Consider the following 25,423-nt stretch of genomic DNA (forward strand, 5'->3'; position numbering starts at 1 on the left):
GGCTGGGCTGGGCTGGGCAGTGAAGGCAGCGCCAAGCAGCGAGCCGGAGCTGTCCTCGGTCTCCAGCCTGCGCTCGGTCCCCCTGCCAAGCGAGCGCCTCCTGGACAGTCGGCGCCTGGAGGTGGGGTGGGAGCAGGCGCGAGGCGACCGCCAAGCCCCCTCTGCCAGCGGCCGGAGCGCGCGTCCCGCTGGGGTGGTCGTCCAAGATGGGCAGGGGGCAGCCCCTGGTCGCGCTCCCCCTGGTCCTGCTGGTCCTCGCCTGCGCCCTCGGCAACAAAGGTGAGCGCGCGAGAGAGGGCGTGGGAGCGGGGAAGCTCCTCGACGGCGGGCGGGCCAGCAAGTGCCAGGGCTCCCCAAGGTGGAGGAGGAGGAGGAAGAGGGCAGGCAGGCGGGTAGGTGGGTGGGTGGTTTGCGCCCTCCGCCCGCGCCTCGCCGATCCTAGCCAGCCATCTGGTCCGACCCGGCGCGCAGCTGTTACGCTGGCTCCACTTCCATCCGTCCATCCCTGGGGCTGCGGGTGTGTGTGTGTGTGTGCAGAGACGGAGCTGGGCACCAACTACAGAGGTTCCCCTCGCCGCCCTCTCGGGGCCCAGCCCAGCCAGCCATCGCCCCTTCGCCGCTGCTGGCTCTCCGTCTTCCCACCTGCTCGCTCCCCCTGCAGCTTCAAGTCCTTTCCTGCTGCCCCCACTTGTGCGCCTCTCCTGTTTATCTGCCACCCACCCACCTCCCTCCTTCCCTTGCCTCTCCGTTGGCACACGCCCAGCCCATGTTTTCCAGCCCGTATCGATTCAAAACGCGATGGGGCTTCTTCTTCAGCTTCCCCCTCTTCTGTGGCTGTTTGCCCATCGCCCCGATGGATGCGCCTCTTCTGCTTCTCTGTTCAGCACCCAAGCCAGCCTCCCCATCTCTCCCCGGGTTGCCTCTTCACAGCCTTAGGTCCTAGTTTGTTCGCCTGTCTGTCGGATTAATTATGGAGAAATCTATAATCTATTTGAGGAGGGTGGGGAGAGAGGGGGGGAGCTGCAGAGCTGAACGGGGAGCTGCAGAACACGGTGCAACAGCTTCAGCATTCGAGGCACGGACCTTGGAAACACGCAGACACGCATCTGTGTGTGTGGGAAAGAGGGAGAGAGATTGCAAGATCTGTGGTCGTGGGCACCAGCAGCACGAGAGAAAGTCTCCTTGGGGAGTAGAAAGGTGTGCGAAAGTCAGGAAAGGGGAAAAGGCAGAACCTAAACATTTGCGGGTGGGATGAAGGAGATTCTCTGCCATCGCCTGCACCAGAAGGAAGGACGGAGAGTGCGAAGGAGACTTGATTTCTGTTTCCACTGCTCTCCTGCCTCAAACCTTGTGTGTGTGTGTGTGAAAGAGGAAGGTGGGGGGAGCTCTGCAGCAGCATTGGGATTCAGCATGCCTGTTGGTTTTGCAGATCAAGTGGAATAGATATTCTTGCTCTCCCTGATACCCGATTCTGAGCACACGATGCAGCCACCGGTGCCTGGCTTGGCCTCTTCATTGGGATTTCTCAGGGAGCTTCAGAATCCGCCCAAATCCCCAACTGGAAAAGGAAAGGGGGGGGAGCCCCTTCTGAAGAAATCATCAAGGGCTCTTCAAGTGGCAGACGGGAAAAGTAAAGGCTTTATTCCTCTGCTACCTTGCTTGTTACCCCAGCAACAGGGGTATCTTGCCCAGCAGCAAATTCATGTTTTCCATTGGTGGGGTGGAAGCAAGGGGCAATATATGGGGACTCAGAACAGGGTGTGAGATTGGAATGTGTGTGTTGCGTTATAGGGTATGCAGCGTTGTGGCAAGTCACACAAGCAAGAAATAGCAGCATGCCAGCAAGAAAGGGGAAATAGTAGATGTTCTGCTGGGTTTTTAAGTATGACAACCTTGAAATCAATTTGGTGAGATGAATATCCTACCTTGCAGACCCTCTGTGGCTTCTTTCCCCATTCTCCAAACCCCCAGTCTGCCCCCCCCCCCATTCCTTCCCAGGTTTTGCACATCTATTCTTCCTCAGAGTTGCAGGCTGTTGTTCCACTGGGGGACGATAACAACACCCACCAAAGCTCCGTAGTCCCCAAAGGCAGCTTTTCAAGGCATTTTTTTTTCAATAGCGCCTTCTGGTATTGAATGCTAGACATGCACGAGAATATAAGTGCAAAAGAACTGCCTTGCTGGATCAAGACCATCCAAGTCCAGCAATGGCGAACAGGATGCCTCTAGAGTCTATTTATTTCCCATTGTTGGGAGTAGAGCCTAGTCAGCAGCTCCCAAACAGAGCATAGTGATAGCCTGCCTCTCTCTCTCGTGTGTTTTGCCCTCAGCATCTGGTACTCAAAGGCACACTCAAAGCTACCATCAGCAGTGATGGGATAGACCTAACCTTATCCTGCTGAATTTGTCCAATGCCATATGCAGGGGCTCCTAGGGGCAGTCCTCTCCATGGTTGTTATTTTTTGAGGAGGTCATGGCCCCTCGGTGTTCAGAGGGTGTCCTTGTGATGTCAACACCACACGCAACATCAGGACATCATGTATAGCCCCCTCAATCAACTTGAGAAGATGGCACCTCTGTCCCAGGCTGTTCAAAAGCTGTCAAACAGGGCCGTCCCAATACATTTTGCTGCCTGAGGCAAAGGACTATATGGCTCTCCCCTCCTTTGGTTCCATGTAACAAAACTGGACAGGCAACTGAATCTTGCTCCGACACTGGTGGTGCGGCAGCAGCTTCTGTCCTACCTGAGGGCAGCAGGCTGGCTTGCTAGGTCTCTGGCACGCAGAGATCTGTCGTCCCAACACTTTTCTGGCATCCACCACATCCCCAGCATCTGCTGTCTGAGGCAGCTGCCTCCCTCTGCCTTATGGTAGGGCCGATCCGGTCATCAAAGCTAATGGCTGTCACCACACCACATCTTGTAATGAATTCTGTAAGGAAGGGTGTTCTTGTCTTGAGCACACGGCAAATCGTGTTCACTGGAGCTCTCCAGTTCAGGTGTTATTATGACAGAGCGGATTTTCTCCTATCTATTCTTCTCTCCACCCTGCTCAGCACCCCTGGAATTGGCATGGACCCATAGACTGGTTTTCACTTGCAGGCAGTGCCCCATGGGAGACCCTCAGGAGATCAGTGGACTTGCATCTGGACCACACTCAGGTCCTGGCTCCATTTGCATGGACTGCTTGCTCCACATGGCAGCTGTGTACATGTCTGCACCCCTTTTTGTGACTCTGGTAGTGCTTTTTTGAGTGCTGTGGTCATTGCACAAACGGTAGCAGCTGTAGATACAGCATCTGGCTTGGAGGTCACACAGATAGCTCTCTAACGTAAGGATGGCCTTGATGCCTGGCGCGTGGACTGGCCTAAGACGTTTTGTTGGAAAATCCAAATGGCATTTTCTTTCTTTCTTTGAATACATTTTATTAGGATTTATAAAGAAAAATGCAAAACTTAGTATCAAATATATATATTTTTTGTCCAAAACTAAAATATTGATCTAAATACAATAGAAACACAGGAGGAGAGAGAGAGAAAGAAAAGCAGGAAAAATAGAAAGAGAGAGGAAGAAGAAGAAAAAGAAATAGACGAGATTAAAATAAAGAGAGAGAAATAAAGCTCCGCTAATTAACACCGACTCCACTCTGCCAGGAAGATCACCTTCATAGGTTTCATGCTTTAGTGCAGCAGCAACTCTTCATTTCAGGGAGGTTTAAGCAGGTGAACTTATCACTGGATTGTGTCCAGTGGGTCAGGTGTATCAGCCTTCTACTCTGGAAAAGAGGCAAAATTATTTTTTCTGAATCAGTGTCTCAAAATGGCATCCTTCTGCGACACCCTCGTGGAAGTCCTCAGCAAGCATGAATGGGCTTAGGGCTGACCCGTGACCTTTCGCTGCCTGAGGCGAAGGACAAGACCATGCCCCTCCCATGTCCAAGTACAGAACCCAAGTGGCAGAGCAGCTGAATCTGATTTCAACACTGGCAAGAGAACTGTATTTTTCCACCACACCTTGGGGCAATTGGCTATCTTAGAGATGTGCTGGCCTTCCAGCATCTACAGCCTGAGGCGGTTGCCACATTTTGTCCAATGGCAGGGCTGGCCCTGAATAAAAACCCAGAGTATTAGGGTCACCACTAATGCCAGTTTCACACCATAAGGCTATGGGGTGGATCACTGCAGGAACTGGGGAAATTCTGAGGTGGGGAAATTCCCTAAAAGTAGATGCTTTTGAGACATTGGGCTTGTCCATACTGGAAACAAACTGTGGACCCCTTCCCTGTGATGTTCTGGACGTTTCCACCTTGAAATGCAGGTTTTTCCAACTGGGATTGAAAACCCCCACATTTAAATAGGGAAAGGTCTGGACAACACTGGGACGAGGAGGACATCTTGTAGACGCCCCTACATCAATGGAGAGACAGGCGGATGCAAATCCACGTTTTGCTCCAGCGTGAATATCTGAATATTCTGAATATCTCCCCAAGGGCTTTAGCGTTGCTCAGTTGTGAATGGACAGAGCCCTGTTGCCTCTGTGAGGGATGAGCTGGGGGTCGCAACTAGGCCATTGTGATCTAATCCCAGAGACCCAATTTTATCAGGGATTGGTTGGTGGGGAGGGAGCGTGTTAATTTATAGCAATTCTCCCTTTCTTTGCATTCTCTCTTCACCCCCACCTTCCTCTTGTTTTCCCTGCCCTGGAGGTTGTGTGATAAAGATTAATTTGCTATTTCTGGGCCTGTGACATTTTTCAGAGCCTCCTGCCGGCTGCTGCCTCAATGTTGAGTCTGGACCGGATCCAGCCAACGGGATTAGCGCTTTGGGCAACAAGGAGGGGCCAAGGGGAATATGGCACATGCCAGGGCAGAGCAAGGGATATTGGGACGGGGTGGGTGATGCATGGAGAAAGCTGAGCTGAGGCTATTTCAAGGGAGCGTCTTAAGGCCTCAGACGTGAATGATGAAAACCTGCTTTTCTCCTTGGGGGGGGTCTTAGGCAGAACCCTTTAGTCCTCATTTCCAATCAAAACAAGCTAAGGGCGACTGCATTTGCTCTCACACACCCTTCCCTCAATGTTACTCTGGCTTTTCCTTCTATCCTGTCGTCTGCTGTTGAAACACAGGAGTTGTAAGCTCGTTGCGGGTGCGGATCCGACGGTCTGCTTATGAAATTATTGGTTGCATGTGAAATGTATCGATGGCACTGCCTAGAATGAGGGTGATGATTTGCGCCTGCTAGAGAGTTGTCGAAGGTTCTATTTTTAAGCTTCTTATTGTGTCAAAGCAAACAGATGGGTTTCGGGGGGTTTTTTATAGATAGCTTTCCGTCGTTCCGCAGTCATTTTCTCAGAATTCAGGGCTAAAATTCCCCAGATTCCATATCCTCAACCCCATCAAATAAATGTCAAACCACGAGATTTCAGGATACTTTATTATTATTATTATGTTACATCGTGAGATGCTTTGAGTAAGGATCTTTCTGGGCAGAATGTTGTTGGTATTGTTGGTTTGTGTGCGTATATAGAAATAAAAGGATTAAACAAACAAAAAACATTGTCTAACTGCTGAGAAAGGTTGAGGAGCTGCCTGGTCAAATATTGACAAATCATGATCAACTATCTCTAAAGCTTTTGACATTATGACAACAATATAGAACCAACCAGTAGGTTTGAGACTGACATTAATAATCACTTTAACAAAAATTCCAAAAACGGACCCCTGCTTTTGTAAAATGATGTTGTTAATGTAAAAAAAAAAAATGCTGCGAATTATTTATTTTTATTACATATTTTATTTTACCCTTTGTGCAAGGAGCTCAGGGCAACATGCATAACTCTCCGCCAAGGTTTATTCTCACAACAACCCTGTTAAGTAGGTCAGGCTGAGAGTTCATGATTGGCTCAGCTTCATCCGAGGGAGCTTCAAGGCCACTCAGCCCCTTCGGCAGTGGCATCTATCAATCTATCTATATCTATCATCTATCTATCATCTATCTATCTATCATCTATCATCTATCATCTATCATCTATCTATCTATCTATCTATCTATCTATCTATCATCTATCTATCTATCTCTATCATCTATCTATATCTATCTATCTATCATCTATCTATCTATCTATCTATCTATCTATATCTATCTATCATCTATCTATCATCTATCTATCTATATCTATCTATCTATCATCTATCATCTATCTATCTATATCTGTCTATCATCTATCACATTTATCTCCCACCTTTTCCCTCTAAGGCAGCGGTTCTCAACCTGTGGGTCCCCAGATGTTGTTGGACTCCCATAATCCCTGAGCTCTGGCCTTCTAGCTAGGGGTGATGGGAGTTGTAGTTCAACAACATCTGGCTACCCAAGGAGCTCAAAGTGGTCACATAGTTCTCCCCACAACAACCCTGTGAGGTATTTAGGCTGAGAGACAGTGACCGGCTCAAGGTCAGCCAATGATCTTCATGGCCAAGTGGGGATTTGAACCCTGGACTCGCAGGTCCTAGTTCGGCACTCTGGCCATTGATGAAATGTGTCCCTGCTTGGAGACACCGCAGGCATGGCAAGCTGCCATTGGGAGAAGCTGTGCTACGCCTTTCAATCTGCCTCTGACTGCTGCAGGGCGAGGGGACCTTGCTAACACATAGAATCATAGTTGGAAGGGACCCTGAGGAACATCTAGTCTAACCCCCTGCAAGGCAGGAATATGCAGCTATCCCCTCGGATTGAGGATCAAGCCTGCAACTTGGCATTACCAGCATCATGCTCCAACCATCTGAGCTATCTGCACACTTGGCTCTATGATAAACTAAAAACAGCAAGGATCCAGACAGTGGCATTCTTAGAAATATTTAACAATATTTGATCAGCCAACTGCTGAACGTGCCGACCTTAATCCCGAGTCCCTAAATCCAATTAAAGCCAGTTATATCTTCATTTGCAATTAATTTGCATCCCGTTGCTTTCAACGGAATGCTCATCCCATCCCATCCTTGTTTTCTCAGAAGTAAGTCGAACTGTTTCAGTGGAACGTATTACGTTTAATATAGATGGGACTGCACTCATAGCCATTAATAACCTAAGCTGATTTTTGTATTTATTTTTGTGTGGGCGAGGTATTGGGTTCCCCTCAAGTATTTTCTCTAATTTTGTGAAAAGTAGAACTGTATCCTGAGGAAAAGGTATAAGGACTTGGGAAATCTTTATTGAAAAAAATCCTGCATTAAGCTAGAAGTGTCCAGGGGACAAATTGCTCGAGATAGCTTCTCTGCCATTTGGTCTCATCTTATTTTATATACAAAAGCTGTGGCTCAGGAACGGAGGGTACTACAGGACTATGTGACTGTCTGGATTTACTACAGTCTAAGGCTATTTTTTTTATCATCCTTTTTGAAATAAAAATTTGCAGTTTCTCTGATTTAGATCATGGACCCCTTTGTAATTATAGAGCACACATCCTGGTGCGTTTTATTATTGACTCAGTAAATCGTATATCCAGTGCTTTTTTTTTTCCTGCAGGGACGCAGGGATACGCATACCCCTAAACATCCATTTACTGTATTTATTTCCCCGATTTGAACTATAAAATGGTGATTTTCCTGAGTCAAAATGAGAGTACCCCTAAACATTTTTTAAAAAAACACAGCTTATAGCTGTATCCTATACTTGGCAATTGTGTGACAGCTTGACCTTTTTTTAAAGAAGAAAAACACCCTCCTTTATTTCTTAAACCTGTTTGTTCTTATTAAAATTCCAAAAAAAATTGTTGGGAAAATATAAATAAAAGAAAGGTACAAGGAGGATGCAGGGCTGCCGGCAAGGTGTGTGGAAAAACATGAACGTGAACTCGTGCATATACCTGAATGGTTTTGTTCCTGCTCACCACCCTTTTTACACTCCCGAATTTCCCCAGCCAACAAGCACAAGCCATGGATCGAGGCTGAATATCAGGGCATCGTCATGGAGAACGACAACACAGTCCTGCTGAACCCCCCGCTCTTTGCTCTGGACAAAGATGCTCCGTTGCGCTATGCAGGTATGTGGGAGGAAAAGCAGAACCACGGCATTCTTAGATAATGTTTCTGTGCAGCCTTAGCTGCAGTGAGAGACTTTGTAGTGGTAGCGCTGAGCACACTGCATAAAGGCATCATAACTTGTAAGTCGCTAGCATATGTTTGCTTTGAATTTATTTAATTCGATCCACACTGTTTAAATTACAATCGTAGTATTTATTTATTTTTAAGTAGATGTCAGTTATCCAGGTGTTTTTGCATTCACTGGCTGGAGGGTGGAGGCAGATTTATGAGAAAATTTCATTATATTTGTATAGAGCCAAACTGGATGTGACTTTAAGACAAACAGTCACCCTTGCATGGTTTCTTGTTTGTTAACTTAATAGCAGCTGCTGGAGGGCCTGCTCCAGACTGGTCTTGCATCTTGGGGAGAGAGGAGACTTAACCCTTTGTCCCCACTTAATAGCCTCATCTGGATTCCACTTCCTTTCCCCACTCTGGTGGCTCTTAGTTAGTTTACCCAAAGCTTACATGCATGCAAGAGCCAGTCATGTGTTTAACACAATGTCTACCTTGACCCTAAAAGATCCAGACTGAGGGCTGGATCCAGACTATGCTCCTCGTGCAGCAATTTATGCTCTCTCGATGCTTTCAAAGAGCTCGTCTTTTGCTTGCGGAAGGAGTGCCAGAAAGGTAGCAGGAGAATCTTGCTTATGGGGCAGCAAGTAGGGTGGTGAAAGGCAAACGAGGACAGGGACTTTGCACCTTTCATAGTTTCATAGGAAAGGGAATTTTTATTCCTGCTTCTGTACTGCTGTGAAAGGGACAGGACCTGTTTAGCGTATGGCCACCCATGTTTGCCAGACCTCAGAATTTGATCCAAGGTTTCAGGAGTTTAGCTTCATCTGCAGAATGACCGACTGACTCTGGGCTTTACTGCCTCCATGGGCAGGCATCGCTCCTGAAATCTTAAGGTCCACATTCACACCATGCATTTAAACCAGGCATAGGCAAACTCGGCCCTCCAGATGTTTTGAGACTCCAGTTTTCATCATCCCTGACCACTGGTCCTGTTAGCTAGGGATGATGGGAGTTGTAGTCCCAAAACATCTGGAGGGCCAAGTTTGCCTATGCCTACTTTAGCCTGATATGATACCACTTCGAACAATCATGACTTCCCCCAAAGAGTGCTGAGGGCTCTTGGTGAGAATTGTTAGCATGACCATACAGTCTTCAGCAAGCTTCCTCAACCTCGGCCCTCCAAGTGATTTTTTTGGCCTACAAATCCCATGATCCCTAGCTAGCAGGACCAGTGGTCAGGGATGATGGGAGCTGTAGTCTCAAAACATCTGGAGGGCCGAGGTTGAGGAAGCTTGGTCTTCAGGGTTGCTGTGAAGGGGGATTGGTTACTAAACCACTCTGAGAATTGTAGCTCAGGGGTTGGGGGAATAAGGGTCTCCCAACATAGAATTGCAGTGTTGGAAGGGACAACAAGGTCGTTCAACCATTGCTACGGTGTCCTGTCTTCTAGCAGATCAAGTTAACCAGGGGACAGCAAAAACTGCAAAAGTTTCATCAGGTGCAATTAGAATAAGATCTATTATTTGATTATTGCTGTAAACCTCCTGAATGTATTTTTTGTATAGTTGAAGTTTTTACCTCTATCTTCAGTTACACTGTATTTTATTGCTACGGCTAGTGGCTGAGGCAAATAAGGATTCTGATGATGATGTCCAACCTGCTGCAATGCAGGAATCTTCTGCCCAATGTGGGGCTCAAACCCACAGCCCTGAGATTCAGAATCTCCTGCTCTACCAGCTGAACAGTCCCTGAGAGTTAAATGGTATATAAATTGTTTAGATAAAACAATAATAAAATCAAAATTAAATGACACACATGGGTAAGCATTGCGCATAATAGGTTTTCCAGCTATTACCAGCAAGAGCTTCTCTGCTGAGGAGCTTCTGTCCTCAGAGGAGCTGCTTCCCACGGGTCAGGCTGAGGAGGATCTGCAGTCCCAGCTGAAGCTAGACTGCAGGACCTGGCAGGAATTAGACAGGGTGTGCAGTTGAAGTCCGAAGCCAGGATCTCGGATGGTGCACTGTGGAAGCCAGAGACAAAAGTTTGATTAGCCATCAGAACCTCAGTCAGATAACCTGGGCGTAGCTGTTAACTTTTCCCTTTTCTTGCGAGGAATCCTATTCGGAATAAGGGAATTTCCCTTAAGAAAAGGGAAACGTTGACAGCTATGCAGCTTGGGTGTTGGGTTGACAGTGATCTGGATCCCACTGAGGGCTGAAACAGACTTCCAGGGAGAAGGAGGGAGTGTGCTTTAGGTCCTCTCTCCCCAGGAGAGATATCTTCTCAATTAAAGGGTCTGCACTTAGTTCCTGAGGAATGCCCTCTGCTAGGGCTGTGATCCTGCTGCCTTTGGAATGGATAAAGGCAGGATCTGCAGAAATGAGGGAGTTTCAAAAGAAGGATAAGTGGGGTCACAAATTTCAGTGCTACGCCAAAATTTGGCACACCCCGCTCAGTGTGACAGGGCTCCCCTAAATCCGCCTCTGCAGGGATTGTCAGGGTTGGGCAAAGAAACCTCTCTGGCAGTGGGAGATGGAGGGCATCCAGTGCTTTTTTCACTTTCTCATATGTGGAGGTCTCTGGTAGAGGGACTGTGTCCTGTGATGATCTTGGCAGAGGGTCATAACCACAGCCCAGGAAGAGTATGGGCAAATGGCAACCCAGTCTGGGTAAGGAGCAGTGCCAGAATTATGGGAATGTGTGTGGTTCCCCCTCACAGGACACCAAGCGGAGGGGGTGCAAAATGATGGTGGTGATAGTAATAATACCTACTGTAATGGGAATTGGGGTTGCTCATGCGTAAGTTGCCTCTACTCTTGGCAAAGTTGCCTGGTTAAACCTTTCCCTGGCTGCACAGCCCTTACTCCGTGGCTGTGTCAGTCACTGGCAGAATCCGTCAGTGGGCGTTTCCTGAACTTCTTCCAGCATAAAAGTTCTTTGACGCCAAGTCTCCGCCTAGCCTCCCTGCGCGGAAGTCTTCTGCGCAGGGTGGGCGTGGGCAGCGGAGGACCTGTGCTCTCCCCGCTAGTTTCTGTGGAAGAGTCCTGGAGACATCTCTCCGAAGCCCTCCCCTGCTCCCCTTTCTTCCTGGTGTCACGCTGATTAACTTCCTCAGTGGATGAGTTCCCTCTCTCCCTGCTGGGCTCTTCTCCGGCATCGCTGGAGAGCCTTCCCTCCACTCCTGGCTCCGATGGCAGTTCCCTGACACCTACATTTATATGAGTAAACTGTACTAAACATAATTACTCTGAAAATAAGAAAAATGTAGGGGGCGCCAAATTTTGTCCTCGCTCAGGGCATCGTATTACCAAAGTCCGCCCCTGTAGATACATGGCTTTCCAGTCTAGCCTACCAACGAATGAAACACCAACAGAAATATTTTCTTGGTGGTGTTGGGGAAAATGATGGCAATTGACCCCATACAAGCGGATTGCTAGATGCAGCAGCTGCCCCATGGATGGTTCCCGTTTGGCAGCCATTTTGTGTGAGCTGGATCTTTGTGGTCTGGCCTAAGATGTTGTGATTGTCTGAGGCAGGAAATCCCGAGTGGTATTCTCCCAGCTCCCCACAAAAAGCACTTCCCTTCATTTCAGTGGGTCTTGAATAGTAGAATTTCCTTTCAGATTCAGATCTCGTAGTTGTCCACTTGGCTGACCTTAATGGCACCCAGAACTTTCTGCTGTGGCAACTGCCTCATGCCCATGTGGGGAGCATGTGCGGTGCAATGGAATGGTGGATGGTTGGCCAGCAGGAAAATGGAAATATTTGCCTCTGAGATAAGTTCTTTCTTCACATTCCCTTTTTTCCTCTTTCTGCTTCATACTTCTGGCAAACCAGGTGAGATCTGTGGATTCCGGATCCATGGGGCAGGGGTGCCTTTTGAAGCTGTGATCCTGGACAAAGCCACAGGCGAAGGACTGATCCGGGCCAAAGAGCCGGTGGACTGTGAAGCTCACAAGGAACACACCTTCACCATCCAGGCTTATGACTGTGGAGAAGGACCTGATGGTACCAACACCAAGAAGTCCCACAAGTAAGACTGAATATTTGTTTTCCTTTTCATCTGGCGAGATTTTTAGGGAGCTATCGCATGGGATAGTGTCCTTAACTGAGCCCCTTCCCCACAGAAATACTGTTCATTTTTGGAAATGTGAAATAATCTATGTCAGATGGCTGTGGAATGTTTGAAAGTATATAGTAGAGGGAATGTTTCTTTTGAAAATAAATAAATAAATCTGCCATTACTTTGGTGGTCCTTCTGCTGTCAGTACAGCGGTACCTTGGTACTCGACCAAATCGGCTCCCGAATGCCGCAAACCCAGAAGTGAGTGTTCCAGTTTGTGAACGTTTTTCGGAAGCCGAACGTCCTTGAGTGCAGGAAGCTCCTGCAGTCAATCGAAAGCTGTGCCTTGGTTTTTGAACAGTTTTGGGAGTTAAACGGACTCCCGGAATGGATTAAGTTCAAGAACCAAGGTACCACTGTACATTTCATAAATACGGACACTGTAGGACACACCACACAAGCTCTTGTAGGTTTCTTTGAGATTTTAACCACTGCCACTTTTTGTTGCCCAAGAGACCTCTACTAAAAGGGGCAGTTTTAGAACTCCCTCTCTTCCCCATACTTTTATTTTTGTGGTCCATAAAAAGGTAAAGGGATCCCTGACCATTAGGTCCAGTTGTGGCCAACTCTGCGGTTGCGGCGCTCATCTCGCTTTACTGGCCAGCTTCCGGGTCATGTGGCCAGCATGACTAAGCCGCTTCTGGCGAACCAGAGTAGCGCACGGAAACGCCGTTTACCTTCCCACCGGAGAGGTACCTATTTATCTACTTGCACTTTGACGTGCTTTCGAACTGCTAGGTTGGCAGGAGCAGGGACCGAGCAACGGGAGCTCACTCTGTTGCGGGGATACGAACCACTGACCTTCTGATCAGCAAGTCCTAGGCTCTGTGGTTTAACCCACAGCACCACCCGCATCCCTATTTGTGGTCTATAGGAAGTCTCATATTCTCATTCTGAAGTGCAGTTTGTACTGCTGGGGAGGCTCCTTGTCAGCAGCACCGAACTGACCCAGGATTTAAATTTGAGCCACATAAAGCTGGGCTGTTACCACTACCCCGACCCTTTGGCAGGACCAATTAGCTGGTGAAAGCAGTCCAGCAGCCACTTGAAGTGAGGGAAGGGTGTTTATTTTTGTCAGAGAAAGGCAGAAAAAGAAAGACTGCCATCCATTTCATGCCTACAGATAAAACATCCCTTCTGTTGAAAATTCTTAGAATTGGACAACTTTTTGAAGCAGGGATTTTTGGAGTGGCAGTATTAACGTTAAAGATGAGGGCCCCCGCCCCCAAAGTCTTGCCATCACCTCAGAGTCAGGTTGCATTCTTGAAACAGAATGTCCTGTGGGGAAAAGGCGAATGGTCCTTATTCAGTATCATTTCCTGTGGGGCATTCTGTCCCTGAGACACAGCTAGATTGTTGAGGGTAGCCAAGCTATTACTTTGAAGCAGCAGCAACACTTTTCTAAGAAAACTTTTCATCTTTAAAGGTTAGGCTACCAACTTGAACGTCCATAGATTTTCCCTCATCCCAAAAGATTAATCCGCATAGAGGGAGTTCACCTCTGCGAAAACATATAGCAGCAACTATCGCAACTCAGTCCTGGAAACAGCCATCATGGAGGTGTATTGCCCAAAAAGAATGCCCCTGAGCAGTGCTTTTTTTCCTGGGGGGACGCAGGGGTACACATACCCCTAAACATCTTTGTACTTTTGTCCATTTACTGTATTAATTTTTCTCGATTTGCACTATAAAATGGTGATTTTCTTGAGTCAAAATGAGAGTACCCCTAAACATTTATTTTTTTAGAAAAAGAGCACTGCCCCTGAGCATATGAAGAGTACATTCACCTCACATTGAGTAACTACAGCCAGGTCTTCCATTTCTGAATGGAGGGGTTCAGCCTCAGACAGGCAGCTTTAAGGTCCAGCATTTCTCTTCTTTAGAGAGGAGCCCCTGACCTCTCTTCTTTGTTCAGGGCCACGGTTCACGTGCGGGTGAATGATGTCAACGAGTTCGCTCCCGTCTTTGTGGAGAACCTTTACCGTGTGGCGGTGACAGAAGGGAAGCTCTATGATCGCATCCTGCGTGTGGAAGCCATTGATGGCGACTGCTCCCCTCAGTACAGCCAGATCTGCTACTATGAGATCCTGACTCCCAACGTCCCCTTCCTGATTGACAACGATGGTGAGAACCTAAACAGGCCTCTGGCTGCTGAATTGCACCGGAAACTGTGGAGGAATCCTGGTGCAGACTTGCAAATTGTACCACTGATAATTGTTTTGTGGGCAAACCAGATGATACTTGGGAAACATGTAAAATGTTCCTCTGAGTGTGTCTGGATGATATTTTTTTTTACTGAAAAGCAGCTGCAGAGGACTGCCAGTTTCAGGGCAGGAATGGCAAGGAGTATATACCATATTTTTTGCTCTATAAGACTCACTTTTTCCCTCCTAAAAAGTAAGGGGAAATGTGTGTGCGTCTTATGGAGCGAATGCAGGCTGCGCAGCTATCCCAGAAGCCAGAACAGCAAGAGGGAGCGCTGCTTTCACTGCGCAGCGATCCCTCTTGCTGCTCTGGCTTCTGAGATTCAGAATATTTTTGTTTGTTTGTTTTCCTCCTTCAAAAATTATGTGCATCTTGTGGTCTGGTGCGTCTTATAGAGCGAAAAATACGGTATTTCTCCCCACAAACTGGAAAACAACCTGGAGGTGGCAGTTCTGCTGCATTTCTCACTTCTGAACACAACCTTTGATGCCGCTTTGCAGTTTAAAACAAATGGAGGTGACAGTTCAATTATCTCCAGTGTATTGTCAAGTTTGGCACTTGCTTTTTTGCGAGATGGCTAATATAACTTTGTATCACTCCGCTTTGATCAGCTATGGTTTGCCCCCAAAGAATCCTGGGAAACATAGTTTGTAAAGTTGATTTTTTAAGAGACCCCCTATCTCCCTCACAGAACAATTTACAGAGGGGTTTAACAACCAGTCCCTCTTCCCAGTGAATTCTGGGAATTTTAGCTCCGTGAGGGAAATAGGGGTCCTCTTATATTTTTACAAACTAGAGTTCCCAGGATTCTTTGGGGGAAGACAGACCTGTTTAAAGCGGTATGATACTGGTCTAAAAGTATAGTGCAGATAGGGCTTAGGCACGTATGAATGCATCCACACATACTTCAAGGTCAACAAATACTATATTACAAGACCCAGATTGCCAGGTTGTGCGTGCGAATGTTAGCAGAGATTGCACCTAGCAAGCTTAGCTCTTGCCACTTGTTCAGGAAGCACTTAAAGGCAAGTCACACCTGTGAGGATTGACGCTGATTCCTGTACTTTTACAGATCTTTCTGCACATTTTATAGCAGCAAGCCACTGGGTGTACACATACACTATGGCGTTTCGCCTGTTTGTAGACGTCTAACTGGCATCACACCTGTTTGTCCCATGCGCACTTCACAACATTAGTGCGCACCTAAAAATGTAATAGGCGGAGGGCTGTGTCAGACTTTTTGCAGTAGTAGTAACCCTATGTGTCCTGTCATTTTCAACCATTTTCAGAGCAGTGTTTTCTGCTCCGGGCTATATAGGAGGAAGGACGCGATATCTTCCTTGGAGGTTTTTAAGCAGAGGTTGGAGGGCCACCTGTCATGGATGCTTTAGTTGAGATTCCTGCATTGCACAGGGGTGGGCTAGATGGCCCTCGGTATCTCTTCCAACTCTACAATTCTATGATTCTATAAATTGAATAATCATAGTACTCTGGTGTTTCCTGCAATAAACACACATAGGGTGAAGGACAGGTTTGTGGCGCTGTCTGAAAAACTCCCCATAGCATCTAGGGATACACACAAGCCCTTTACAGTGGTACCTCGGGTTACATACTGTCAGGGAACTGCCATCTAAAGCGCCGGGGGCGCAAAGGCTCACTGAGGTTGAGAGAGGAGTAGCAGCGGAAGAGGGAACCAGTAGAGGGCGAGCAAGAACTCCAAGGGAAAGTGAGTCGGAGGGATGGCTCAGAGACACTTCCAGCGAAAACAGTGGGGAGGTCTCAGGACCTCCTATAGGGACACCCACACCTCGCCGGAAACTGTCACGCCGAGAGGCCAGACGACGTGTTTCCGTTAAAGAGCTTTTATGTTGGAAAAGATTCCGAAAGCAGCCACTTTCGGATTCTACTAGTGATTGACGCAGCCATGCTGGAGGGGCTCCGTCACAGGCAGAGGTTTGAAAACATGATCAAACTCTGAGGGACTTGCATTTTACGCACAAGCAGCTCATCGTCCCATCACAGCAATCCGAAAGTCACCGAAAGCCAGCTTGTGCAGGGAGAAGCATCATGAGCAACCCAGCCGGAACCGGAGGAGCAGGAGCAGCTGGAGGGGGTCCAAGCCTGGAAGAAAGGTACAGGGCGTTGGAGATCCAGTTGGCGCTGCAAACGGCGAGGCTTGAGGAGAGGAGGGCTCAGGATGCAGAAAAGGGAAAGGAGAAAACCACCCCGCTCGCCAGAAAGGTACCAGGATTGGTGCAGAAATTCGGGGGGGATCCCAGGAACTATCATGCCTTTAGAACAGAGATGCAATACGCTCTAAACTTGCAGTTTGATGACTTCCCCGACGAGGAATCGCGAGTGGCTTTTGTGATTGGCCATCTCGAATCCGGGGCGAAAGATTGGGTTAGACCCCTGATGGCAGCGAATAATGAGATCCTAAAGGACACGAGGAAGTTTTTTCGTGCCATGGACCTGATGTTTTCCAGCGATATTGAGCAGGGGGTGGTGCGAAGGCAGTTAATGGCTTGCCAGCAAGGAAGCAGATCTGTCCGTGAGTACTGGACTGAATTTACTATGCTGATTCATAAATTGGGGTGGGACCTATCGGCGGAGCCCATCCAAATGCTTTTCGAAGAGGGGCTTTCTTCAACCGTCAAAGATGAGCTTTCCCGGGGGCCCAGGGCGGAGTCTATGGATCAGTTAACCAAATCTGCGCTGTCCATAGGAGCGCGCCAGGAGGCGAGGGCTTTGGAAAAGCGGGAAGGGAAAGGAGACCGTTGGAGGGAGTTCCGCATTCCAGACATTCCAGAGCCACCTTTCCCGCCGGCAGAGCCGATGGAAGTTGGAACAGCGCGGGCGCGCGCAGTTTCAAATCCCAGTGAAGGGCGGAAGAAAGAGGGAAAGAGCGCCAAGAGATGTTATCTCTGCCAACAGCCAGGGCACTTTGCCAGAGTCTGCCCACAAAGAAAGGAATGGCAAGGGATGGCAGGAGCTGTTGGGGGAAAGGAAGAGGAAGGCAAGGAGCAAGTAAAAGCCAACGCCTGGCTGCCACCGTCGGGGCACAGCAGCCAGGCCAAAGAGCAGTGAAAGTGCCCACGCCGGAACCTCCCAGACCCGCTTTAGTGATAGAGGTGTTACTAGAACTGCCAAACGGACACCCACTAAAGATCAAGGCGCTTTTGGATTCAGGCAGCTCCTGTAATTTCATGAGTAAGGAGTTTGCAGCTGAGCATCAGATACAGACCATCCCTTTAAGTAACCCCTTGCAGGTGACTACGATTGACGGCAGAGAGCTGTTGGGGGGAGAAGTTAGCCAACAGACTGTCCCGATGATAATGAGGGTGGCAAGGCACACCGAACAGATAGCGTTTAATGTGGCCATCCTGGGAGGAGCGCCCATCATTTTGGGGATGAGCTGGCTGGCGCTACACGATCCGCTAGTGGGCTGGCATCAGAGGGTGGTCTCCTTTGGGTCAGCGCATTGCCTAGAACACTGCAAGGAGGGGAAGGTTTCGGGAGGAGACAGAGTCACCCTAGCCGGGATGGAAGTAATGGACAAAGGGAAGGTGCCCCCGCAATACGCAGATCTGAGCAACGTATTCAGCGAAAGGGAAGCAGACAAACTGCCACCGCATAGACCCTTTGACTGTCAAATCAACCTACTCCCTGGGGCCCAACTCCCAGTAGGCAAGCTGTACGCCATGTCAGACAGGGAGATGCAGGAGCTGAGGGAGTTCATTGACAAAAACCTGAAGCGAGGTTTCATCAGAGAGTCCCGAGCGGTGGGGGGCAGCCCAGTGTTTTTTGTGGACAAAAAGAACACAGACAAACCGAGACTGGTGTGTGACTTTAGGGCCCTCAATGCAGTGTCGGAGCCCCTGGCTTTCCCTATGCCCCGAATTGATGACATTTTGACCAGAGTAAGGAAGGGAAAGATTTTTACAAAGCTGGACCTGCGGGGGGCGTACAATCTGATACGCATAAGGAAGGGAGATGAATGGAAGACCACCATGTTTACCCCTTTGGGAGCCTTTGAATACCTCGTTATGCCCTTCGGTCTACAAGGGGGCTCCGCGTGTTTTCAAGCTTTTATAAACCACGTTCTGGGACCTTTGCTCTACAAGAATTGTGTGGCCTTTTTAGACGACGTGTTGGTGTATTCGGAAGATGAGGAACAGCATGTGAGGGACGTTCGAGAAGTGTTGGGCAGGCTGCAAGCCAACCAGCTGTGGGTGAAACTGGAGAAGTGCCAGTTTCATACCAAGGAGGTGGAATTCCTGGGGTACCGCTTGTCAGACAAGGGATTGGCCATGGATCCAGGCAAGGTCCAAGCGGTACTGGAATGGAAGACACCGAAGACCAAGAAGGACGTGCAAAGATTCTTGGGGTTTGGGAACTTTTATCGGAAGTTCATCAAGAACTTTGCCCACTTGACGGCGCCCATCACCGACTGCCTCAGCAGCAAGAAGAAATTTGTTTGGACGGTAGAGGCGGATCGAGCCTTTGAAGAACTGAAAAGGGCTTTCGCCTCGGAAGAACAACTTCTGCATGTGGATTTACGAAAACCCATGAGAGTGGAAACCGATGCATCCGACCGGGCGGTAGGGGCGGTCCTTCTTCAACCGGGGAGGAGTGCGTCGGAGTGGAGACCGTGTGCCTTCTTCTCGCGGAAGCTGAATAAATCCGAGAGGAATTACACGGTGTATGACAGGGAACTACTTGCCATTCACGAAGCATTCCGGAGGTGGAGACATTTATTAATTGGGGCACAACACAAGGTGCAAGTGTGCACCGACCACAAGAATTTAGAGTATTGGAGAACAGCTCGAGTGCTCAACCAACGACAAGTGAGATGGGCACAGGAATTCTCCAAATTCAACTTTGAAATTTGTTATGTGCCAGGCCCAGAAAACGTCAGGGCGGACGCGCTCTCACGCAAACCAGAGTATTGGGAAGGGGAGGAGGTGATCGAAGAGAGACATGTCATCCCTGAGGACCGCTGGGTGTGTGGGGCGGCGCTGGTGGGGCAACGAGAACTGGTAGAGGAAACGGAAAATGATGAATATGCCCAGGATAAGCTCAGAGGTCTCAGGGGGGAGAGCGAGAGTCCCGGAGGTTTTGAGGAAAGAAATGGGGCATTGTATTACAAAGGGGCACTGTATATACCCGAAGGTGAATTGAGGGGGAGAGTACTCAAGCAGTTGCATGATAGCCCCACGGCGGGACATTTTGGACAACACAAGACCATGTGGTTGGTTACCAGGGAATTTTGGTGGCCTAAGGTGAGGGAAGATGTAAGGGAGTATGTAAGAGGGTGTGACCAATGTCAGCGAGCCAAAGGGGAAAGAAGGGCGCCGGCAGGGTTATTAGAACCATTACCCACACCAGAACGGCCTTGGGAAGCGATATCAATAGATTTTATGACGGATCTGCCAAAGTCCAAGGGGAAAACAGCCATCATGGTAGTAGTAGACCTGTTAACTAAGATGTGCCACTTTGTAGCATGCTCACATGCAGTCACAGCGGAAGAAACAGCGAAGTTGTTTGTAGAACACATCTTTAGGTTGCACGGGGCTCCCTTGAGGGTGATCTCAGATCGCGGCAAACAATTTACTTCCAGGTTCTGGAGGAAGCTCATGAGCTTGCTGCACGTGGAAGTCAATTTTTCAACTGCCCGGCACCCTGAAACCAACGGGCAGGCGGAAAGAGCAAATGGCATTCTTCAACAATATCTGAGGTGTTATGTCAATGACAGAGAGAACGATTGGGTCGAAAAGTTGGCGTTGGCAGAATTTGCCTACAATAATGCGGAGAATGTGTCCACAGGGATGAGTCCCTTTTTGGCTAATTACGGGTGTCACCCCAGGGCATTTCCAGGGGAAGGAGGGGAGAGATGGAGCGTCCCAGCGGCTGAACATTTTGTAGAAGAGATGGAAGCGATCCATCATCAGCTCCAGCTCAACTTAGAAAGGGCTAAGGCACAATATAAGAAGCAGGCAGACAAGAACAGAAGGGAAGGTGAAACCATAAGGGTGGGGGATCAAGTGTGGTTGTCAACCCAAGGGTTGCCGTTCAAAGGGGGTTGTAAGAAATTGAGGCCCAGAAGATTGGGACCCTTTGAGGTCATTCAGCAGGTCAACCCGGTAGCTTTCAAACTCCGATTACCCAACCACATGAAATTGCACCCAGTGTTCCACAGGTCGTTACTGTCACCATACAGGGGGGGACGTGAAGGGGAGTACGTCAGGGGACCAGCCTTGGAAGAGAGGGAACGCCGCAACCATGTAGCGGAAATCCTCGATTCCAGGTGGAAGGGAAATCAGGTGGAGTATTTGGTGGCGTGGGAAGGGGAACCGGAGTCAGAAAACACCTGGGTAAGTGCAGAGGAAGTCAATGACGAGGTTTTAACAGAAACGTTCCACCAAAGGTTCCCGAGGAAACCTCAGCCGATAGCAAGGTTTAGGAGGGAGTATTTCGGCACCACCGATGAGGAAGAGGAAATGGAAGGGTTCGCGGAGTCGGAGTTGGAAGAGGGAGTGGACTCCGATGACGAAGATTACCGAGAGAGTAGGAACAGCAACAAGTGGAGGGAAGTGTTCGCGACGTCGGAAGATGAGGGAGGTTCTTTCAGGGGTTTTACCTCCTCACCGCCAGTAGGGGAGGAGACGGGAGGGGGTGAAGGGGGCCCTGGAGGGGAGGTGGATGTCAGGGAACTGCCATCTAAAGCGCCGGGGGCGCAAAGGCTCACTGAGGTTGAGAGAGGAGTAGCAGCGGAAGAGGGAACCAGTAGAGGGCGAGCAAGAACTCCAAGGGAAAGTGAGTCGGAGGGATGGCTCAGAGACACTTCCAGCGAAAACAGTGGGGAGGTCTCAGGACCTCCTATAGGGACACCCACACCTCGCCGGAAACTGTCACGCCGAGAGGCCAGACGACGTGTTTCCGTTAAAGAGCTTTTATGTTGGAAAAGATTCCGAAAGCAGCCACTTTCGGATTCTACTAGTGATTGACGCAGCCATGCTGGAGGGGCTCCGTCACAGGCAGAGGTTTGAAAACCTGATCAAACTCTGAGGGACTTGCATTTTACGCACAAGCAGCTCATCGTCCCATCACACATACGCTTCAGGTTACAGACACTTCAGGTTACAGACTCCGCTAACCCAGAAATACTGCTTCAGGATGAGAACAGAAATCGTGCGGCGTCGGCGCAGCGTCGGCAGGAGGCCCCATTAGCTAAAGTGGTGCTTCAGGTTAAGAAGTTTCAGGTTAAGAACTGACCTCCAGAATGAATTAAGTTCTTAACCAGAGGTACCACTGTATAATTTACATGCTTTGCATGGAAATCACCAGTGTAACACTAGTACTGATGAATGCAGACGCATAAAGTGGGAAGTAGCTTGGAGGATGGAAACAGCTGGATCATGGGTGATTATTGAAATCATTATGAGTGCCCAGGATGTGTGGATTATGCCATAGCTGTGGATGAGAGACTGTGCTTGCTGCAGCCTATCAATGGCAACAAAGGGATGTTTGGACCTTGTGTGTGTGTGTATCTGTTGTTCTTTGCGTCTCTAACGTCAAGGCCGTTCTATTTCCGGCAGGGAACATTGAGAACACTGAGAAACTGCAGTACAGTGGAGAGCGCCTCTATAAGTTCACAGTGACAGCCTATGACTGTGGCAAGAAACGCGCCTCTGATGATGCAGAGGTCGAGATCCAGGTGAAGCCCACCTGTAAACCCAGCTGGCAAGGTATGGAGCCTTTATTTCCATGGTGCATATTTCTCCTCCTTCCTCCCGGTGACTCCACCAAGGGCAGCATTCAAAACTCCCATTGTTCTAGTTTTGCAATGGAGAATTTCATTAATGCGAGCAGTTTCTGAGACATGGGAGCAGTGCTAAGATTTCAGACTAAGGCTGCCACTGCTGGAATGAAAGGAGGACCTTTTTCCAGCCACTCTCTGAGGACTGGAGAAGGGACCCTCATAAGAATATTGGGGTGTGGGGGGGAAGCAGGGGAAGTATGGTTTTGTTTTTTGCAGTCTTCAGGTGAGGACTAGACCCTGTGAAAATGAATATAAGATTTTAGCTGCAGTTCATTCATTTTCAGCTTTGTACTCTTGTTATAAAAAAATGTGCCTAGACATGCCATTGTGGTGCCCATAACCTAGGTTTAAGGTGCCATTTAGCTCCTAGCTTTCATATCTCAGTTTCTAAGACTGACCAAGGGATCATTCAGATACTTTGCCTTTTGTTTTTACTTCTTCTGCCTTCTTTATTTGATGGATAACAGCTCATTTTAAACTGCATAGCCTGATATATATTAACTCTCTCTCATATATATTAAAAATATGTATTATGTATGAGAGCAGTTAATACGATTGCATTAGTTTGCTCTGTTTTCTGCCCTGGGAAAAGTTACAGAAAGAATATATATGAGAGATAGATAGATGAGAGATAGAAATAGATATTCGGGCTTTAGTCAATCTAAGACTTAAGATGTGTTATTATGCTTGGGAAGCCTGTGTACTGTAATTGAGAGTGTTGTTTCTTTATTTAAAATGTCCTTTAAAGGAATATTTCCTCAAAGGAAGGTTGGGATAGAAATCCATTCCAAAATTAAAATCATTGGTGGATTGGTTTTCCATGTGGCTAGACCTCAGTACATCTCAGGGAGGCTGGGAGGTTTATCAAGTCTCTGCCAGTTACACCAGCCTGGCCATATTCTAGATCCAGGTCCTGGCATAGTTTGGAGGGTGTTAATAAATGCACAGTGTGTGGGGGAATGACATATAGACCTGACGCATGGAGCATAATCTGTTGGGAAATACATGGTTTTGATTTGTTTTGATATCAGTGACTGTACTTACCGTATTTTTCGCACCATAGGACGCACTTTTTCCCTCCTAAAAAGCAAGGGAAAATGTGTGTGCGTCCTATGGAGCGAATGCAGGGGGGGAGGCAGGCGGGAAAAGCCCCCAAGAGCCGCACACAAGCTCCGTGCGCTCTTGCAGGCTTTTCCACAGGAGGGAGAAGGGACTGACTGGCCGCATCAGTCCCTTCCCCCACCTCCCAGAAATGCCAGGAGAAGCCGCGCAGCCCCTTTAAAGAGCTCACGGCTTCTGCGGGCTTTTGCGAGAGGTGAGGGAATCCCCCCACCTCCCAGGAAAGCCAGGAGAAGCCGTGCAGCCCTTTTAAAGTGCGCGCGGCTTCTCCCGGTTTTGCGGGAGGTGGGGGAATTCCCCCACCTCCCAGAAAAGCCAGGAAAGCCCTGCGCAGCATCTCCCGGCAAGGAGAGGCTGCGCGGGGCTAAAGGGGAAGGCAAAACAGCGAGCGGGATCCATCCCGCTCGCTGCCTTGCCTTCTTCCATAGCTGCGCGCAACCCCTCCGCAAGGAGACGCTGTGCGGGGCTAAAGGGGAAGCCAAAACTTGGCTTGCTCCATAGCTGTGCGCAACCCCTCCGGCAGGGAGAGGTTGTGCACACCCTGTACACTGCTCTTTGGGGCTGGGGGGGGGGAAAGATTTTTTTCTTGATTTCCCCCCCTAAAAACTGGGTGTGCCCTATGGTCCGGTGCGCCCTATGGTGCGAAAAATACGGTACTTTCTCTGTTGTAACCAGCCAATTGGCGGAATGTGAAGTGTAAACATAAAACAACATGATTTGCCCATTTAAAAACCTCCCCACAGGTTGGAATAAGAGGATAGAGTACACCCCAGGCACCGGCAGCCTCGCTCTTTTCCCTAACATCCACCTGGAGACCTGCGACGAGCCCCTGTGGAACATCCAGGCCACGGTGGAGCTGCAGACAAACCACGTGGCTAAAGGCTGCGATCGCGACAATTACTCCGAGAAGTCACTGCGCAAACTCTGTGGTGCGTATTCCCTTATCGCACCGAGTGCTGCTTGCGGGAGGAAGCGAACTAGGTTGCATGCGGGTGTACAGATGGATGGGAACGCCAAAGACCGTGGGTCAATTGCCTCACAATATTTTCTTCCAGCAAAACTGGGTGAGGAGTAGCTTTAGGTGCCCTTAGTCAGAAGCATTCGTACCATACAGCAAAATTAGGTGGCAGATTTTGGGCATCATTAAGGCACATAGATCTAACCCATGGGGAGTAGATTGCGAATGAGGCCAGTGTGGTGTAGTGGTTAAGAGCGGAAGTCTTGCAATCTGGGGAACCGGGTTCACGTCTCCGCTCCTCCACATGCAGCTGCTGGGTGACCTTGGGCTGGTCACACTTCTCTGAAGTCTCTCAGCGCCACTCACCTCACAGAGTGTTTGTTGTGGGGGAGGAAGGGAAAGGAGAATGTTAGCCGCTTTGAGACTCCTTAAAGGTAAAGGTAAAGGGACCCCTGACCATTAGGTCCAGTCGTGGCCGACTCTGGGGTTGCGGTGTTCATCTCTCTTTATTGCCAAGGGAGCCGGCGTTTGTCCACAGACAGCTTCTGGGTCATGTGGCCAGCCTGACTAAGCCACTTCTGGCAAACCAGAGCAGCACACGGAAATGCCGTTTACCTTCCCGCTGGAGCGGTACCTATTTATCTACCTGCACTTTGGCGTGCTCTCGAACTGCTAGGTTGGCAGGAGCAGGGACCGAACAACGGGAGCTCACCCCGTCACGGGGATTCGAACCGCCAACCTTCTGATCGGCAAGTCCTAGGCTCTGTGGTTTAACCCACAGCGCCACCTGCGTCCCTTTGAGACTCCTTAGGGTAGTGATAAAGTGGGGTATCAAATTCCAAACTCTTCTGCTAAGTTGTCCTCCTCAAGGCCCATTGAGATGGAGAGGAGCTGCATCAGAGCACTGCAGGTTTTGCATTGTGCCATTCCTCAACATTTCACTGGAAATATTTCTAGTATATTGTGTCCCCTGCTTAATTAGCAGAAGTGGGGAGAGAGGTGTCCTGTGGATTTTCCATTATCAGGCACCAAAGTGTCTTGGTCTCGGCTTGCCCTTAGCGAAGGACACCAGCCACCCGTTTTCGGATGGGCCTCCTCTGTTC

General features: G+C 48.9%; 1 protein-coding gene and 1 long non-coding RNA gene across 2 annotated transcripts in view; one reads left to right on the forward strand and one right to left on the reverse strand.

The window, feature by feature from the left end:
- LOC309360446 overlaps positions 1 to 25,423 on the reverse strand; it is a 359,212-nt gene that overhangs the window by 288,209 nt on the left and 45,580 nt on the right. The gene's annotated exons all lie outside the window — the stretch shown is intronic.
- The window catches only part of CLSTN3 (calsyntenin 3), a 41,190-nt gene continuing 15,767 nt past the window's right edge, over positions 1 to 25,423 (forward strand). Inside the window, exons 1-6 of the mRNA XM_081893918.1 lie at positions 1 to 279; positions 7,913 to 8,035; positions 11,931 to 12,126; positions 14,132 to 14,340; positions 22,020 to 22,169; positions 24,106 to 24,291. Coding sequence (XP_081750044.1) covers positions 207 to 279; positions 7,913 to 8,035; positions 11,931 to 12,126; positions 14,132 to 14,340; positions 22,020 to 22,169; positions 24,106 to 24,291 — 937 coding nt within the window. The 5' untranslated portion in view covers positions 1 to 206. The remainder of the gene's footprint in view (positions 280 to 7,912; positions 8,036 to 11,930; positions 12,127 to 14,131; positions 14,341 to 22,019; positions 22,170 to 24,105; positions 24,292 to 25,423) is intronic.

Source organism: Podarcis melisellensis (assembly GCF_964234715.1).
Source record: "Podarcis melisellensis genome assembly, chromosome: 17".
NCBI lineage: Eukaryota > Metazoa > Chordata > Lepidosauria > Squamata > Lacertidae > Podarcis > Podarcis melisellensis.